This window comes from Falco rusticolus, chromosome 4 (genome assembly GCF_015220075.1).
Source record: "Falco rusticolus isolate bFalRus1 chromosome 4, bFalRus1.pri, whole genome shotgun sequence".
Classification (NCBI taxonomy): domain Eukaryota; kingdom Metazoa; phylum Chordata; class Aves; order Falconiformes; family Falconidae; genus Falco; species Falco rusticolus.
In genome coordinates, this window is record NC_051190.1 from 25,933,739 (window position 1) to 25,950,432 (window position 16,694).

General features: G+C 65.1%; 1 protein-coding gene across 2 annotated transcripts in view; it reads left to right on the top strand.

The window, feature by feature from the left end:
* Positions 1 to 432: 432 nt before the first annotated feature.
* CASKIN1 (CASK interacting protein 1) overlaps positions 433 to 16,694 on the top strand; it is a 33,896-nt gene continuing 17,634 nt past the window's right edge. For both annotated transcript variants that reach the window (XM_037386892.1, XM_037386893.1), the window contains exons 1-2: positions 433 to 637; positions 16,016 to 16,067. In XM_037386892.1, coding sequence (XP_037242789.1) covers positions 544 to 637; positions 16,016 to 16,067 — 146 coding nt within the window. In that variant the 5' untranslated portion in view covers positions 433 to 543. The remainder of the gene's footprint in view (positions 638 to 16,015; positions 16,068 to 16,694) is intronic.

Genomic DNA, 16,694 nt, shown 5'->3' on the forward strand with positions numbered 1-16,694 from the left:
CGGGGGCCGCGGCGTGCCCCGGGGGAGGGTCTGCCGGGCCCGCCAGTCCCCGGCTGCGGCCCCAGCCGTCCCCGGGCGGCACCGCCGGGCGCCGGGTCCGCCCCGAGGAAGAGGAGGCCCCGGTAGTCTCGCTCGCCGCTCCCGCCGTGGCCGCTGAGACCCGACAGCTCATTACACGCCACGGCTGCGCGGCGGCGGCCCCGCGGGGCGTCCCCGGGCCCCGGCACCTTCCCCCGCGCCGGGGAGGGGGATCCCCGTGCCCCGCCCGCACACACCGGGCCGGCCCCCTCCCCCTCCTCCTCCGCTGCCCACCGCGCTCCCGGTGCGGCCCCCCCGCCCCGCCGCGCCCCGCCCCGCCCCGGGCGCCCGCCGCCGCCGCCGCCGCCCCCGCCTCCGGAGCGGGCTGGGCGGGGGGGCCCGCGCCGCGCCGTGCCGTGCCGTGCCGAGCCGAGCCGCGCCGAGCCGAGCCGCCCGCCCCTCGCCGCGCCGCGGAGGATGCTCGGGCCGTGAGCCCGCAGCCGGCAGCCCCGGCGCCGCGGAGCCATGGGCAAGGACCAGGAGCTGGTGCAGGCGGTGAAGGCGGAGGACGTCGCGGCCGTGCAGAAGCTGCTGCAGAGGCCCAAGCCCGGCAAAGCCAGTGAGTGCTGCGGCGGCGGGGCCGGGCCGGGCCGGGGGGCGCCGCGGGAACGGGCCGGCCCGGGCGGGGGGGCACCGGGGGGCCGGCGGGGCTCGGCGGCTGGGGGCACGCATCCTGCCCGCTGCTCGCGGTGCCCGGCTGGGATGCCGCCCTGCCCGGCCCCGGAGCATCCCCGGCCCATCCTCGGGGAGGGGTGGTGCCGTGGACGTGCCGGGGACCCCCGGCGGTGGCTCGGGGTGGAGGGCGGGCGGGGGGGGGGGCTGGCGGACGAGCATCCCCGGGCGCTGCGCGGGAGCTCGGCGCTGCACAGGATGGCCCCGCCGGCCCCGGTGCAACCCCCGGCAGGGCCGGGTACCGGCCGGGCTGCCCTTGCCCTGCGCCCGGGGGCAGGTCCCGAGCCCCGGGGGGGCCGGTGCGGGGCTGTGCACCCGGGGGGCTGCCCGGGGCAGGGGCAGGGGGTAGGTGCGTGTGCCCGGAGCGTGTGCGCACGGGGCGTGCGGGTGTGCAGCGGGGCTGCCGGTGCCCGCACACGTTTGCACGGCTCCGTGTGTGTGTGTCAGGGTCTGCGTGCGCGTGTGTGTGTGCCTGTGTTTGGGTGCGTGTCTGTGTTTGTGTATCGGTGTGTACCCTGGCATATGTGTGTTTGGATGTGGCTGTGTTGGTGTTTCTCCGTGTGGGGGTGTTTGGATGTAGCTCCACGGGTATCTCCCCGTGTGCATCTCTGCGGTGGGCTTTGCACGTCTCTACGTGTGCACCCGCGTGTGTGTGCCCAGGCGTGAGGCTGCGGGGGTGTACGTGTGTCTACGTGTGTCTCTGTGTGGACGTGTGTGTAGCTCCAGGAGTATCTGCTCTCTGTACCACAGAACTGCTCTGTTGAGGCGCTCCGCCTGGGGCTGAATTATTCATGGTGCTGATGCAGCCGCAGGTTTCAGGCCTGGTGCGTGGGGCCGACCTGGGGGGCCAGGGACCGTCCTTGGGCATGGGCAGGGACCACAGGGAGCACTTGTGTGGCATCAGCTCACTGGGCACACAGCCCCTTCGCCACCGCGCCCTGTGTCCCTCCCTCCCAGGGCCCAGTGCTCCCCGACCCTGGGCACCCCCGTGGCCCTGCAGCCATGCAAGGCTGGTGTGGTGCCCCCGTCCCTGGTTGTGCAGGGTTGCTGCTGGCTGAGCAGGGTCAGTGTGGTGTCCCCTGTGTCCTGGTGCTAAGCAGGCATACCCCATGTCCCTGCTGTAGTGCAGGGCTGGCGTGGCATCCACCACATTGTCGGTGCCACACAGGGCCATTGCGGGGTCCCTCGTGCTGTGCAGGGCCAGTGTAGTGTCCCTCGTGTCCTGGTACCGTACAGGGCTGGCATGGTGTCCCCTCTGTCCCCAGTGCCATCATTTCTGTTGCTGCCAAGGGACTGTGCAGGGGGAGGAGAGGCTCCAGCTTAAAGCCCCCGTCATCCCAACCTGCTCCAGGTGCTGCTGCTGCCGTGGCCTCTGAGAGTGGCATGTGGGGATGGGGATGACACCTGGCCTGTGCCCAGCGCTGTCCCCCACACACCCCTCTCCAATCCCTGCTGGCCTGGGTGCACAGCTGGTGTTGCTGTGGCAACGGCCAGAGGTGCCGGAGTGCCACCACCTCCTCCTGCATCCCTCTCCTTCCCAGCCCTGCTTTGCTGCATCTCCCACCCTGGCCGCTCTCCCGCTGCAGAGCCCTCCAGCTGCCGGGCGGGATGGCCACGGGGACCAGCGGTGCTCCCCGTGCTGGGCTCACAGGCAAGGGACAAGGGACACCCAGGGAGGCCGAGCCTGGCCAGCCTCCTGTTGGGGAGATTCCCACTGTGGGCCTGGATGCTTGCCCTGTGCCCTGGCTGGGCTGCGTGTCTCCGGCTCTGCTGAACCCGCTGGTGCTGGGCTGCTCTGGCGTCGCTTCCCTGCAGGACCCGGCTCTCCTGCCCGGCAGCAGGGTGCATGTGTGGCGGTGGGTGCCGTGCCCCCAGCCTCGGGTACCTGAGCACCTCTGGCTGCAGTGGCAGGGCTGGGGGAGCGGTGCACGGTACAGGGTGAGAGCACCAAGCAGGGACTGTCCCCGTGCTGTGGCATCCCCATGTTGCCCTGTCCCCTCCGCACGCGAGTCCCACGCGTGCCTCCGGCACTCTCTGCGCTGCGTGGCACCAGTAAGATTTGTAACTTAGCTCTGTTATCTGGATAATATCCTATTCATGTGGGGTTTAATAAAAGATTTTAAAAATCCCTGCGTGAATTAACACGGGTTGCTATGGCGATGTGGGGCCCGATTTAGCATGTGGAGTACGAGTTTGTGGGGCCCGGGCTGGCCGCAGCGCGCACCGCGCTTGCTTCCCGGGCATCCATAATTGATGAGGTTGTCTGAAAGTTACGCAAATCAGATGCAGGGATTTGGCAGCAAACTGTTTCCCTCCTTGTCCCCTCCTCCCTGGTGCTACCTCGAAGAATTGTAGTGACTTGGCGTTTTCCCCTCGGTTCCCCAGCTCGGGCACCATGGGATGGGACGGGGCCCTGGGGTGTCCCCAGCAGCAGCCCTGCCGGCCGCACCGTTCCCAGCCCGGGCACCTGGGGCTGTGGGCAGCGGGGCACGGGGCTGCGATGCGCCGTGCTGGGGAACCATGGTTCCTCATCCATGCTGTGTTGGAGCAGGCTCCTTCCCGGTGAGGCCAGTGTGTTTGTTCACTTTGGAAACTGCTCCTGTGTGGTAGCCACTGGTGCCGTAGGAGAGACCTCGAGCCAAGGGTCAGAGCTCCCTGCCCCAGCTTTGCCTCATGCCAGGCTGCGGGGGCTTTGCAAAGTGCTTCCACATGCGGCAGCTTGGTGTGGCTAAGGAGATGTCCCAGCATGAGGCCCCGTGGTGCCAGGGCGAGCATCTGGTGGTGGCAGGGGCCGGCTGCAGTCTGGCCGTGCAGGTGGGAGCCAGGGCAGTGTCCTGTGGGGCTGCACTGCCCACCGCATGCCTGACCCCTGGTGCTGTCATGGTCCCCCAGGTTGCAGCTGGGGCTTGTGTCCCCGTGTGTTGCTGGAGCTCTGGGTACCTCACTCCGGGACACCCGGGGCTGGGTGAGCCATGCTGCCTGGCTGGGCTTGGGAGCTGGGCATGGTGTCCCACATCCCCTGCACCCTGCTGTGCTCGGCTAACCCAGCCCAGCCTGGCCCCACTGCCCAGGGGTGTGGGTGCCAAGGTGTGGGCAGCTCTCGTGGTGCCCCTGCCCTGGATGGGAGCGCCCCGTTCCCACGCTGCCACCTGCGCAGGGCTCTGCATCCTGCCCTGCGTGTTGCTGCCAGTACCCTCGGCATCCCAGGGCTTATCCCAGCCAGCCCTAGCTTCGCTGCTGTGCGTGGGGAGCAGGTCCTGCCCTACCCGGGGAGGGACCCCAGTCCTGCTGGCACCACCAGTGCCGCCCAGGCCCCATGGCTGCCTCCGGCCATGCTGCTCCCAGCTCCGGGCCAAGCATGGCAGTCAGAACCCACTACAGTGAAAAGACCAGGACAGGAGCCAGGCGGCCCCCGGAGGGGCGTGCGTGGTGTGGGCAGCCTGCCTGGGAGTGGGCAGCAGGGCAGGGACCCCAAAGCTCAGCAACCACCCTGAGGCTCCTCACCCTCTGGGGAGCTGCCATCCTGTGAGGACCCATCCCTGGGTGTGAGTGGAACTGCAGCCGCTGGGCAGGATCGCTGCTTCACCAGCACTCCGGGATGTGGGGGCAGCGGGAAGCAAGAGCCAGACCCCTTGGGGACATGGCCTCCCCAGGCAGGGCCTTGCTGGCTGCTCCTGCCCTCTGGCACGTCCTCCTGCACAGCGGCCAGTTAATTCTGGGTTTTTTTTGCTTGCATTTGATTGCATTAATAATCTCCTCTGATAACAGTATTTAATAAAACCAGGCTAATATGGCGCAGTTAGGAAATGTCTTTGACATTTTACAATTCAATTTCCATGCAGTAAAAGGCAGGGCAGCTGCAAATCCAATTGTGGTGCAGTGCCCAGGGCGCGTGTGGCCAGCAGCCGCCGGAGCTGCCTGGTTCCCCCCCGGCCCTCGGGTAATGCAGGAAGGTTCCCTGGGCCACAGCTGCTTCTAATGGCCCCCACTGCCACTGCCTGGGCACGGGTGCTGGGGCAGCCCCCCCTTACTGGAGGGGAAGCCTGGGCAGGAGGGAGCAGGCGGTGCTTGCCAGGATAGCGGAGCCCCTGGGTGCTGCCAGCCTCTGGAGCCATTGGTGTGGGAGAAAGGGGCTGTGGTGCCAGATCCTGTGGGAAGCTGGGGAGCTGTAAAGGGGTGCTGGGCCCCCCGTGCATTCACTGTCCCATGGCTGGGTGCTGCTCCAGCAGTCCCCTTGATCCCCTCAGCGTGGGTTAAGCGGTGAAACTCCAAGGCGGTGGCTGGGGTGTGCGGGGCGATGCTGTCACGATGCTGTCATGGGGTGATGTTGGTGCATCCCAGGCACGGGGCCTGGGGCTGTCCGGGATGGCAGTCGGGGCCGAGCAGCTCCTGCTGCTGCTGTGCTCAATGGTGTGTCAGCAGGTCCCTTAAACTTCTCGGGGTTCCTAGCCGGTGTGTGAAACCTCACTACTGGCAGGACTTGGCAGGCTGACGCAGGCTGGTGTATGCCAAGTTTCCTTACAGAGGGGGATTATTACTCAGCCTGGGGTGACATCTCATTATTTTACATTTTCTTGCCTCTCCAGCTGGGCTGGAGTTGTGGGTGCAAACCCTCCTCTGCCCCCTGCGCCCCCGGTACAGCTCCCATTTTGGTGCCACCGTGGGGTCCCTGTCCGCAGGGGGATGCTGCAGAGGACCTGGGGCTGTTGGCCACAGTGGAGCAGCAGGGCCATGGGCTGGCAGCTCTGCTCCCAGCTCGAGACTCCCTCGCTGGCCTGGATTTTCTCGCGGCAGTCCTGAATTCACCTGGCTTTACACCAATTAGCCCTTTGCCAGCGGCAGGTGGCCCCTCGTGCCCAGCAGTCTCCCGCAGCCGCCGGCCCTGGCTATCTCCCGCACGAGGACCTCACTGCCAGCTGCTGTGATGCTCCTTGCTGCCCATGCACTGTGGTGGGGTGATGCTCCCAGGGGTGGCTAGGGACGTGGCAGGACCAGGCTGCACCCGTGGGTGCTCAGGGTGCTGGTGGTGCAGCAGCGTTGGGTGCTGTGGGTTCCCTGAGCTCCCCTCCACAGCCAGCGCGCTGCCAGCCCATTGTGGTTTCCAGTAGCCAAGCTGGCGTCTGGCTCCTCTCCCCTGCGCTGTGCTCCCTTTAACCCTTCCCTCCCCTTCCCAGCTGCCGGGAAAGGCTGCCATCAGCCCCTTCCCTTGGTGCGCCCCCAGCCCCTTCCCGCTCCCCCTGTGCCTGCGGGGCACCGCATGGTGATGCCTGTGGAGTGCGGCTCTGTGGTGCTGTGCCAGGGCCTGGGTGGGTGCCAAAGCGGTGGTGGGCCCTTGGTGATGGTATCGTGGCAGGGGGGAGCTGTGGTATTGCCGGTGGGGTGAGCGGTGGAGGGGGCCGCCTGGCTCTGGGGCGATGCTCAGGGCTGTGCTTGCCCATGTTTACCATGGCATGTTTCATCCCAGTGCCAGTGTGGCATGTGCCGGGAGCGGTGTGTGCTGCTGCGCCGGGGCTGGGCATTGCCGGGGCTGGGCGCCGCTGATCACCCTGAAGAGCCGGGGCTGGTGAGCCCCTGGGTGGGTGCTGGCTGTGAACTTGCTGCACACTGCCCTTGCCAGCTGGTAGCTAAAGGTGCCTTTCGCAAGCATTCAGGCACTGTTGGGAGACTGTTGGAGAACTAATCTGTTGGTATTTAGTATTTAATGGCTGATACTGTTTCTGCTGGGCCAGGCTCCCACGGGCGAGGGAAGGGTGCTGGGAAGCAAAACTCGCTCGGGAGCACCTGGGCTCATGCTGGTGCTGCTCCATCACCGTTTTGTGACCCATCTGTGGCTGAGTGTGCCGTGAGCATGGGCTGTGCCAGGCTGGTTGCAGAGCCAGCATGCAGTGCTGATGTCCACCTCTGCCCCGGGTTACCATCCCACCCCGCAGCTGGGACACATGGGACTTGCTCTCCAGTCCCCTCTCCCCAGAGGGACAGGGCCAGTGCAGCCTGCCTGGTGCAGGAGCGATCCCACCGGTGGGCCGGCTCTTCATGCCGGGCTGTGAGGGATCTTTAAGCCGTAATGAAATGTTAATAGTATTTTCCAACTCAATACGGGAGTAGAAAATGAGGTGTTTAACGCTGGGCTCCGCAGCGACAGGAGCAATCAGCCTGAGAAATGGGAAGCCAGGGATGCAGCGCTGGCCTCGGCTTGGCCTGACAGCCCGGTGCTGCCAGACCTGCTCTGCTGATGGACAGGTACCGGTGCCTGGCATGAGCCTTTGGCCAGGGAAGCAGGGTGCCGGGGTGGCATAGGAGCACGGCTGGCAGAGGAGTGCCAGCTCTGCCTGGGTCTCCTTGGGTCTCACCAGCAAGGTCACTACCTGGTGGGAGCCGAGCAGACGGAGGTGGTTTTGGGGCTGGGGTCCCCCGGGGTGCAGCAAGGTGATGGGACCCTGGCTCTGTGCCCTGCCACAGCCCGTATCAGCTGGAGGAGGGAGTAGGTTGGAGATGGTGACCAAGTAGCTGCCGTGGGCACAGCCCAGACACTGTTTCTCCCAGCACCATGCCTGCCAGCAGCGGGCCACTCTGCACCAGCCCTGCACTGCCAGCATGCCTGCGTGTGCCCCTCTGCACCTGCGTGCATCTGTGTGCGTGCATCTGCCCCTGTGCGTCTGCGTGTGTCGCGTGCTTCTGTGCATCCCAGTGCCCACATCATGTGCCCGTGTGCATCTACCCTGGGCATCCGTGTGCCCGCATCTGTCTCCACTGGCTGCTTTGGCAGTGCCTCCTGCCCGGCCTGGCGTGGGGCTCAGCACCGGGGATGGCTCTCAGCAGCAGTGGCAGCAGCTGGCTGATCCCTTCCAGATGTGGCTGCCGGGAGCCCAGCTCTGTGCTGCCTCCTCGCTGAGGCCCACATAGGTTTTCGGTCCGTGGCTGCCGGAGCTGTTGGAGCAGACAAAGCAGCCGCCTGCCCGGCTCCTGCATTGCAGCTGGGCTGTTTACGGCACGCTCCTCGTGGCTGTGCGGCTCCGCAGCAGCTATTCAGCTATTCTCCTGGCTGCCTCCGCTCCGGCGTGCGGATCCTGGGGCTGCCTCTGACTAAGCCTCAGCCCCTGGCAGCAATGAGCCAGGCGGTCCTGCACTGCCCCTGCCAGCCCCCTGCCAGCCCCCGCCATGCTGGAGACACTGGGGATACTGGGATGGGTCCTGAGAGCCCTGCCCTTCCTCTGCAGCGCTGCTAGGCTGTCGGTGGCAGTGTGAGGCCTCTGGCTGGGCTGCCAGTGCTCAGGGCAGTTGCATGGCATCGCCTGGCTGCACATCGCTGCGCTGCCCATGCACCCTGGCAGTAACTGCATCGTCACTGAGCTGCCAGCCCGTGCGCCCACAGAGCTGCCCATTGCCGTGCCGGTCCTGCTGCGGGCACTGCTGGGAACGCCACAGCGGTGCAGGGGGGGTGTGGGTGGCCACGGTGCACCGGCACGTGCAGAAACCAGGCTGTGTGGACGGGGACAAACGATGGCACTAAAGGCAACATGTTTAAAATAGACCCTAGGGCCTGTTTTACCCACGTACGGTGTGGGAGCTCAGCACTGCAGCAGCGCCTGTTGCCCTCTGATTTATCTGGGCCACCTGCATGCACACACATGCACATGCATGCACACAGGCACGTGCTCTGTGTCCACCGGGGAGCTCCCCGCCACTTCCCAGCGACATTGAACTGGGTTCGTGGGAGGCCAGATGACAGTGACTGCTAGTTAATGATGCTTTAAGATACACAAAGCCACTGATCCCTCTCTGCAGGCCAGCATGGCTGGGGTTGGCCCTCCCTGGCCCCGCAGAGGAGGCAGGGATGGGAAGGAGGTGGGGAGGGTGGGGATGGGCAGGATCATCTCTGCCACGGGGTGGAGGTGAGTGGTGCCAGCATCTGCCCCTCTCTGCTCCCGTGTCCTGGGCGGCCTCTGCTCAGGCACTGAGGATGTGCGGTGCCAGTTGTGCTGGGATGTGGACGCAGTGATGGATGGGTGGATGCAGACTGGCAGTGGCCCTGAGCAGCCACATCCCATCCCCTGCTGTGGCAGCCTCACTGTGCTGGTGGTGACTCGTTCCAACCAGGCTGATTACTGAAAATTACCTGTTTGCCACCACCCCAGCGTGGGGAGAGCAGGCTGTCAATTAAGGCTCTGTGGAAGCGACACCAACATGCATTTCCGCAGAGACGAGGGTGGGCGTATGGCTGGCACCGGGCTGGCAGTGATGGGTGCGATAGGGCTGGCGCAATGCTTGGTGCTGGTCCCGTGGGGCTGAATGTGACACCTCCTGTCCCACCTGTGGGGCCAGAGCCGATGCATCGCTGCACTGCCTGCCCCCCTGCCTGTCCCTGCTGCCAGCTTCCCTGCATCCCCAGCTACACGGGGCCGAGTCACCGGCAGCCTTTGCAAGGCAGGGCAGCACGGCACTGTGTGTGGTTCAGGGGTCAGTGGGTTTGCTGGCAGCCCGGAGTGGGCAGGGGGCTGCCAGGACTTCACAGGCAGCAACCCTGTGCCCGTCGGAAGCATCTGCAGAGCCGGGGGGCTGCACGGCTGACCCCCAAACTGGGGCTGAGGGAGGCCCTGCAGTGCTGGGGGCGTCTGGCTGATGCAGTGTGGCTCGGCCAGGCTCCACAGCACCACACAGCAAAGGTCAGGTGAGGATACGGCTCGGTGATGCAGGGAGAATGGGAATGCTCGTGGGAGCCACTGGTGGGCACCTCTGACCCGGCACGGTGCTGGTGGGCACCATGGGGTGCTGGGTCACCTGGCCAGCTTCAGTCCTAGGATTTTAGTGGGTGGGCTCTGCCTTGGGTACCCACGTCCCCTGTCCCTGCCTGCCCAGGCAGCCCGTAGGCTCAGCCACTCGTCCTCCCTCAGAATCAAAAAGTTTCCCTTTTTTAAACAAAAAAATCACAGAGGAGTCCCCACTGCCTCTTGAAAGCTGTATTTAAGTTGCTTCATCCCGGCCTCAGGGGACAGCCCTGCGCTGCTGCAGCACCATGACTCAGGCTGCCATGGCCTATTGATTTTGAAGGGAAGATTTCTCCGCTCCCCAGGGAAGGTTCCGTGCAAGGGCTGGGTGTTCCAGACCGCCAGCAAGTGTGCGGGGCACAGGGCCAGCATCCCCCAAAAGTGCCTTGGGATTTTGGGAATGGCTTGTGATGGGCACTGGGGCACCCAGCTGTGGGTGTCCAGCTATGATGGGCCCTGTGGTGTCCAGCTGTGGTGAGCAGTTGTTATCCAGTTGTGATGGGCAGTTATCCAGTGGTGGTGGGCATTGGGGTGTCCAGCTGTGGTGAGCAGTTGTTATCCAGCTGTGGTGGGCATTGGGGTGTCCAGCTGTGATGGGCAGTTGCTATCCAGCTGTGGTGGGCACTGGGGTGTCCAGCTGTGATGAGCAGTTGTTATCCAGTTGTGGTGGGCACCAGGCTGTCCAGCTGTGGTGGGTTCTGGTCTCAATGGGTCCATCCCATCTCTGCCACCTCCTTGCCCCAGGCAATCCCTTCCCATGCAGCCAACAGCCTTAGAGCTTCCCGGTGCATTATTTATACAGTCAAAATCGATCAGAAGATGATAACAGCTTCATTAGCATCTGAACATCGCTTCGGCCTCGGTGCTTGGCACGACCTTGGCTGCAGGAGTACAAGCTTTTTGCTGTCTGACAGTGGTGAGGACTGGCTCCCTGCATCCCCATCTCCATCGGACCCAGCTGGGGCTGTTCCAGTCACCTCCGTGGGGCTGTGTGTGGCCACACACTCTGCCCGTGCACACGCCCCCATGGGGACCCCACAGCAGGGACCCCCTCCTTGCTGTGAGGAATAAGACCACTTGTGCCAGGGCTCCTCGTGCAGCGAGTGCTTGCAGCGCCTGTTGTTTGTGTGGCGCTCGTCAGCAAGGATATAATTAAGAGCAGCTATTTTGGATGCTTCCTTTATCCGGCAGCTCACGGCAATGCTGCTGCAGGGTCCTCCCCCCTCCTCCTAAACAGGAGCTTTGCCTTGAATATCTTTCCTGTGGATACTTGGTGTCATCCTGCTTGTGGGGTTCCTGGGGGTCCCTGTTGTGTGTGCAAGGGGACACGTGAGGTCCTGCTGGCCACATGGGCTGTGGAGGGGGGAAGTGGCAGGGATGGTGGGGCCAGAGGAGAGGGAGACCACTGCAGTGGGGTGATGGAGGGGATGGGGAGGAGAATTTGAGGGGTTGCCCTGGCTCATTTGCCATTGCTGCCAAGCTGGGAGGGGGCAGTGACGGCTTTCCCCTCATTAAGTAGATGTTGATTTAGCGGAGGCTGGAGCCATCTGCTCGGAGCAGCCGCCGGCTCCCAGTGAGCTGGCGCAGCACTGCTGGGGGGAGCTGGGCGAGGATGTGCTTTGTCAGCGGGGGCTTGGCCGGGAGCCCCTGCGCCCCAGACGGGCATCGATCACTGCTGGCGCTGTACTGGCTGCAGATGCAGGGGGCTGGTGCATGAGCACGCCAATAGGTGCTGTGTGGCCCCGCTGCTGGGAAGGGAGAGGAACTGAGCAGTCCCTCCATGTGTGGCCGTCGCCTCAGATGTGTTCAGGGACAGGGCTGGAGCAGCTGGGCATGGAGGTCTCCCTGTGGCATGTGCCAGGGTGCCCAGAGCTGTGGCTGGGCAGGGGGTCTCCCTGTGGTGTGCACCAGAGTGCCTGGAGCAGCGGTTGGCCGTGAGGGTCTCCCCATGGCGTGCACCAGGGTGCTTAGAGCAGTGGTTGGCCATGAGGGTCTTCCTGTGGCACGCACCAGGGTGCCTGGAAGCAGCAGTTGGGCACGGAGGGTCTCCCTGTGGCATGCACCAGGGTGCCCAAAGCAGTGCTTAGGCATGAGGGTTTCCCCGTGGCGTGCACCAGGGTTCCTGGAGCAGCAGTTGGGCACAAGGGTGTCCCCATGGCATGCACCAGGGTGCCCAGAGCAGCTGTTGGGCACAGAGGTCTCCCCAAGGTGTGCGCTGGTGTGCCCAGAGCTGTGGTTGCAGGGGGTCAGGGTGATGCACAGCCAGACCCTGGGGTCGGACAGGGCAGCTCCCTGGTACCCGCCCAGCCCTGCACGTGCAGCCGATGCGTGCGTCACCTGCCATCGCAGTGCCCGCCCGGGGCTGTCGCTGCAGTGGGGCGGCAGGCACAGGCCGGCACGTGCCAGGGGAGGCCGGTGCCGGCGAGGAGCTCGCTGCATGCAGAGCGCCAGGCGGAATTCAAGCGTGCATTTAGCTACCGTGATTCTTGTCTTTAAGTAAAGGCATTTCTGGGAGTAGCGGCTGGGCTGAGCTCCCCGCGGCGGTGTTTACTCGCAGCAGACGCTGTTTGTAGTCGGTGTCTATGGCAGACGGCAGCGGCAGGAGCCGTGGGCTGGAGCCGGACCCAGTGGTGCCAGAGCTTGCTGGAGGCAGCGCAGCGTTCCCCTGGCCTGGGGCCTGCCTGACCCTACTCAGCACCATCAGGCCTCTCAGGATGCTCACAGGGTGCAGGGCGCCCCAAGAGCTGGGGGGGGGGGGCGGCTGTGCCATGGGGCTGCGATGCAAGGGGAACCCTGTGCTCCCACGTGGCATGACCATTACCTGAGCAGCCCATGGGGAGCAAAGAGGGGACACTGGGGTGTCACCAGTGTGGGGCTCAGGCGATCTGAGCAAGGACCCCAGTGCTGGGGTTGCCATTGTCCCTCTGTGCTGCAACATCTGCCTGATGGCTCCGGCATCCACCTCTGAACGGACAGGGCGGGACGGTGCCCGTGGGTGCTCGTGGGTGCTCGGTGATCTCTGTCACCCTGCCAGCGATCCCAGCAGGGAGGATGGCCAGGGACATGCTCGGTGCCTGCTGGCAGCGTGGCTGTGCAGGAGCCCTGTTCTCCTCCCCGCCGTGCCTGTCTCCTTTTGTGGCTGGTATTTTTAATTGGCAGCGCTCTCAGCTCCTTTCCCTCTCCCTTGTTAGCGGAGCAGTTTTCCTTGTGCGTCCCAGATGTTAACAAGCTCTCCCATGTCTCGGTGCCCCCAGACAAGCTGCAGATCCTGCAGTGGGGCTGATGTGGCCCTGGGCTGTGGGTCTGGCAGCATGTTGGGGTGCCCATCCTGCTCCCCCTGCCCAGGGAACTGGGAGCACCCAGCTGCAGCAGGGCTTGCCAAGAGCCTGGTTGGGCTCCATGCTCTGGCTGCAGCGCTGCGACCTTTTTGCCAGGCTTCCAATGCTGTGCTGTACAAGTGCGCTCCTTCGTTACAGGAGGGGCTTAATTCCTGGGCGGTGGGACCATGAGGTAAGGGTTTTGCTCGCAGCCCCTCAGGAGCTTTGGTGGTGCTGGCTGATGTGGCAACTGCTGCTTTCCCTGCCCTGCCTGCTGCCTGTGCAAAGCTACTGTCCCTCAAGGGTCCTGGTGCTGGTGCAGACACAGGGTTGATTCTCCACTGGTACCATGCCAGCTCCCACCGTCTGGGACCTTGGGCTGGCCCTGCGGGGATGCCAGCCGCTGCACCATCATCAGTACCACCATCCACACCTCACCATGCTGCCAGGCAGCTGGCAGCACGCACCCCAAAGGAGGACATGAGACCACCTGGCTGCTCCCCAGGGGACCCAACAGACCCATGCTGCACCCAGAGACCTTTTCCCGGCAGCACTTGAAGTCATGCTGGGGCCTGAGCTCACCGCAGCCCAGCACGGGGCACTGGTAGGCTGGCGGCCACTGCCAGAGCTTTAATGAAAGTCAAACCGCTGCGTGGCTGGAAGTCACTGACTAAGCACTTGGCACGGGTGTTGATGGAAGTGCTAAACAGATTTTGGCAGCCACAGCCTCTCCTGCAGGTGCAGGGAGGAGAGATTCACTGCTACGGTGTGTTCGGCTGATGCTGGTTTGGCCAGTGCTGGGGGCTGCCGGCACACACCTGGGGGTCGGTGTCGCGGGGCGTAGCAGTGATGCCAACGACGTCACCGCTGCACCCCGCAACGCCGATCCCCAGGCATTGCTCCATCCCAGCCCCTCGCTGGGAGCAACCCGTGGGAAAGGCCAGGCACCGCAGACCTGCTGACATCCGTCCGTCCGTCTGCAAGGACCGGTTAGCCGGAGAGGGGCCCCTCTCGGGGCCGGAGATTGGAGCCAGTGCCGGGCACGATGCCGCTCCTGCGCCCGCCGGCTCCTTTTGTCCACTGGCCATTTGCATCCCTGGGGGGTGGCTCGGCCCCCTTCTCCTGGGATCTGCTTTTTGGCGCGGGGCAGCAGCGGAAGCGGTCCTGGGCTCCTCTCCACCGGCACTGAATGGCACCTTTGTTGGGGAGCCTGGCGGCAGCTCGGGGCTGGCGGGGACCCACTCGGCCCCGTCCGCTGCGGTCGGTCCCAGTGCCGGGGGGCTGTGCCCGCCGGCAGCGTCCAGTCCTTCCGAGCACAGGGATGCTGCAGCAGGAATGGGATGTGGGGGCTGTTCCCTGGGCCTGGCCACCCCGATGGGGATTTGTTGCTGGGGTGGTTTGTTCGTGTGTTAATTGAACTGTGGGCTGCCGGGGCAAGGGAGGCTGCGTCATCGTGTGGGGCTTGGGCTGGTGGCACTTGGTTTGCTGGAAGGAGGGTGAGTGGGGCTCCCTGCGGGTACCCCACAGTGACCCTGTCCCTCTGCATGCCCTGGGGACCCTGCAGTGCCCTGTCCCTCTGCATGCCCTGGGGACCCCACAGTGCCTGGTCCCTCTCTGCACACAGGGACCCTGTGGTGCCCCTGTTCCTCCCCACACCTTGGGGACCCCATGACGCCCCATCCCTCTGTGCACCCAGGGGACCTTGTGGTGCCCCCATTCCTCCTCACACCGTGGGGACCTCACGGCGCCCCTGTCCCTTCCCGCACTGTCATCCCACAGCCACCCTGTGGCACCACGTGCGGTGCTGGGGAGGTGGTGGATGGAGACTGATTGTTGTGGCTGTTCCGAAGTCATGCTCTGTAGCTCTTGCCCATCAGCACCAGTCCGTGTCATCGTTAGCAAATGTCCTGCAGCTCCGACTGTCGAGTGGCCGATGGAGCGCGGGAGGGAGCCGGCACTGGGTGCCAGAGCTTGGGAGTCTCTGCATGGGCAGGGAGAAACCCCTGCCACTGCCGCAGCTGCCCCTCGAACCATCCACCACGTGTGGCCCAGGCAGCATTGGCTCAGCCTGGCACCGCTCCCCGGGCTTGTGGGTCAGGGCCGGGCACAGCCGCCTTCCCTGCTGCCGGTGGCCCCCGTGCTCCATTTGCTGACACAGCCCTTTGTGCCAAATAATTGAATACCACAGTGGGATGCTGACAAGGAGATGCAGTACAGGGGGAGCGAGCAAGGCCATGGTCATGGTGCACCGGGAGCGTCCCTCTGGCCCTGCATCTCCTTTCCCTGCCTGAAGTCACCCCTTCCAGCCGGCTTCTCCCAGCGAGTGCTTGTCGCTGGCACTTGTCCCCCGCACGCTTCCTGCTGAGCTGCCGGGGAGGGGACGGCCACCCCTTCTCCCTGCCGGGCCGTGCAGCCTTAGAATTATAAGCTCAGGGCAGTGCCAGTGCCGGCTCGCTGTGGTGGCCACGGGGGCTGCTCCGTGGTTCCTCACCCCGGGGCTCTGCCATGCTGCAGCCACGCTCCCCTTCCTCCTCCTCCTCCTGCTGCGGCTCCCCGCTGGGGGCTGCAAGGAAGAGCAGGCTCACTGGAAAGCCTAACTGGCATTTTTCGGTTAAATCTTATGTAAATCTGGCTCCATCCTTCCTCGTGGTGCTAATTGGATTGCCCCGAGGTGGGTGGTTTATTTTCCCACGCAGGCAAGCCTGGGGCGGGAGTGGGGCAGTGCTGGGGGGGCTGCAGGGGCAGGGGGCACGCTGGGGCACAGGGGAGCGTGCCGAGCTCCCTGCTCTGCCAAAGCAGCCTGGCCCGGTGGCTCGGTGTGGCACTGGGGCCATGCCAGAGCCCCAGTGAGTCGAAGGAGCCAGGGAGGGAACCCCAGGCAAACCCCCCGCAGCCCAGGCAAACAGAGACCCTGGTGCCGGGAGAGTCCCTCGGACCCTGCTGCCGCCAGCGGGGACCCCTCCACCCCGAGCCCTCCGGCCTGCAGCTGCCTGCAGGCTCGGGCAGCCCTGCACAGCACCATGCTGCGCCCCAGCCCAGGCTGCAGAGCTGCAGGGAGCCGAAACCTTGGTGGGGAGGGAAACCTGGAGCTGCAGCCGCGTCACCTCTCCAGGGCACCCTGGGTCCCTGCCCCAGCGGCCTCCCACGCTGCTCTAACGTGCTGTCCCCTTCCCTCCCTCCTAGAGCTCCTCGGATCAGCAAAGAAAGTCAACGTCAACTTCCAAGACACCGACGGGTGAGTGGGAGCCCCGTGCCCGGGCATGCATGCAGCGGGGTGTGTGGGCAAGGGTGCACATGCTGTGGGGTACAGAAAAAAAGGGTGCGTGTGCCATGGGGTGCTGTGGGCAGGGTTGTGCGTGCTGGGGGATGCATGCATCACAGTGGGCAGGACTCTCGTGTCTGTGTGGGCATGCTGGGCTCTCTGGAGCGATGCAGTCCAGATGTTGGGGTCCGGATGGACGAGGGCTCTCATTCCTGTTAGCCAGTGTGGCTGAGCCTTGCCTGCACCCCTGAGCCAGTGGGCTGGCGTGTAGCAGCTGTGGGCGTCAGGGGAGGCAGGAGGTGAGGGCTGAAAGGCAGAGGGAGAGCTGTGCCCTGGGGGTGCCTGGCTGGCCCTTCCCCAGCTCTGCTGCAGGCTCGGGGCTCTGTGGGTGCTGTGCAGGGAGCAGCTCTGCGGGGCACGGGGCAGGTGAGCTGTGACCCCGCTGGGCTGCTTTGCAGCTGGCATCAGGTGGGGGGTAGCAGGGGAGGGGGCTCTGCGCCTGCTAATTCACACTCATGAAGCTGCTGGTGCAGGGTGGCAGCCGGAGCACCGTGGAGAGGGGGCAGCGGTGGTAGTGGGGAGCACTGCTTGCAGAGCTGG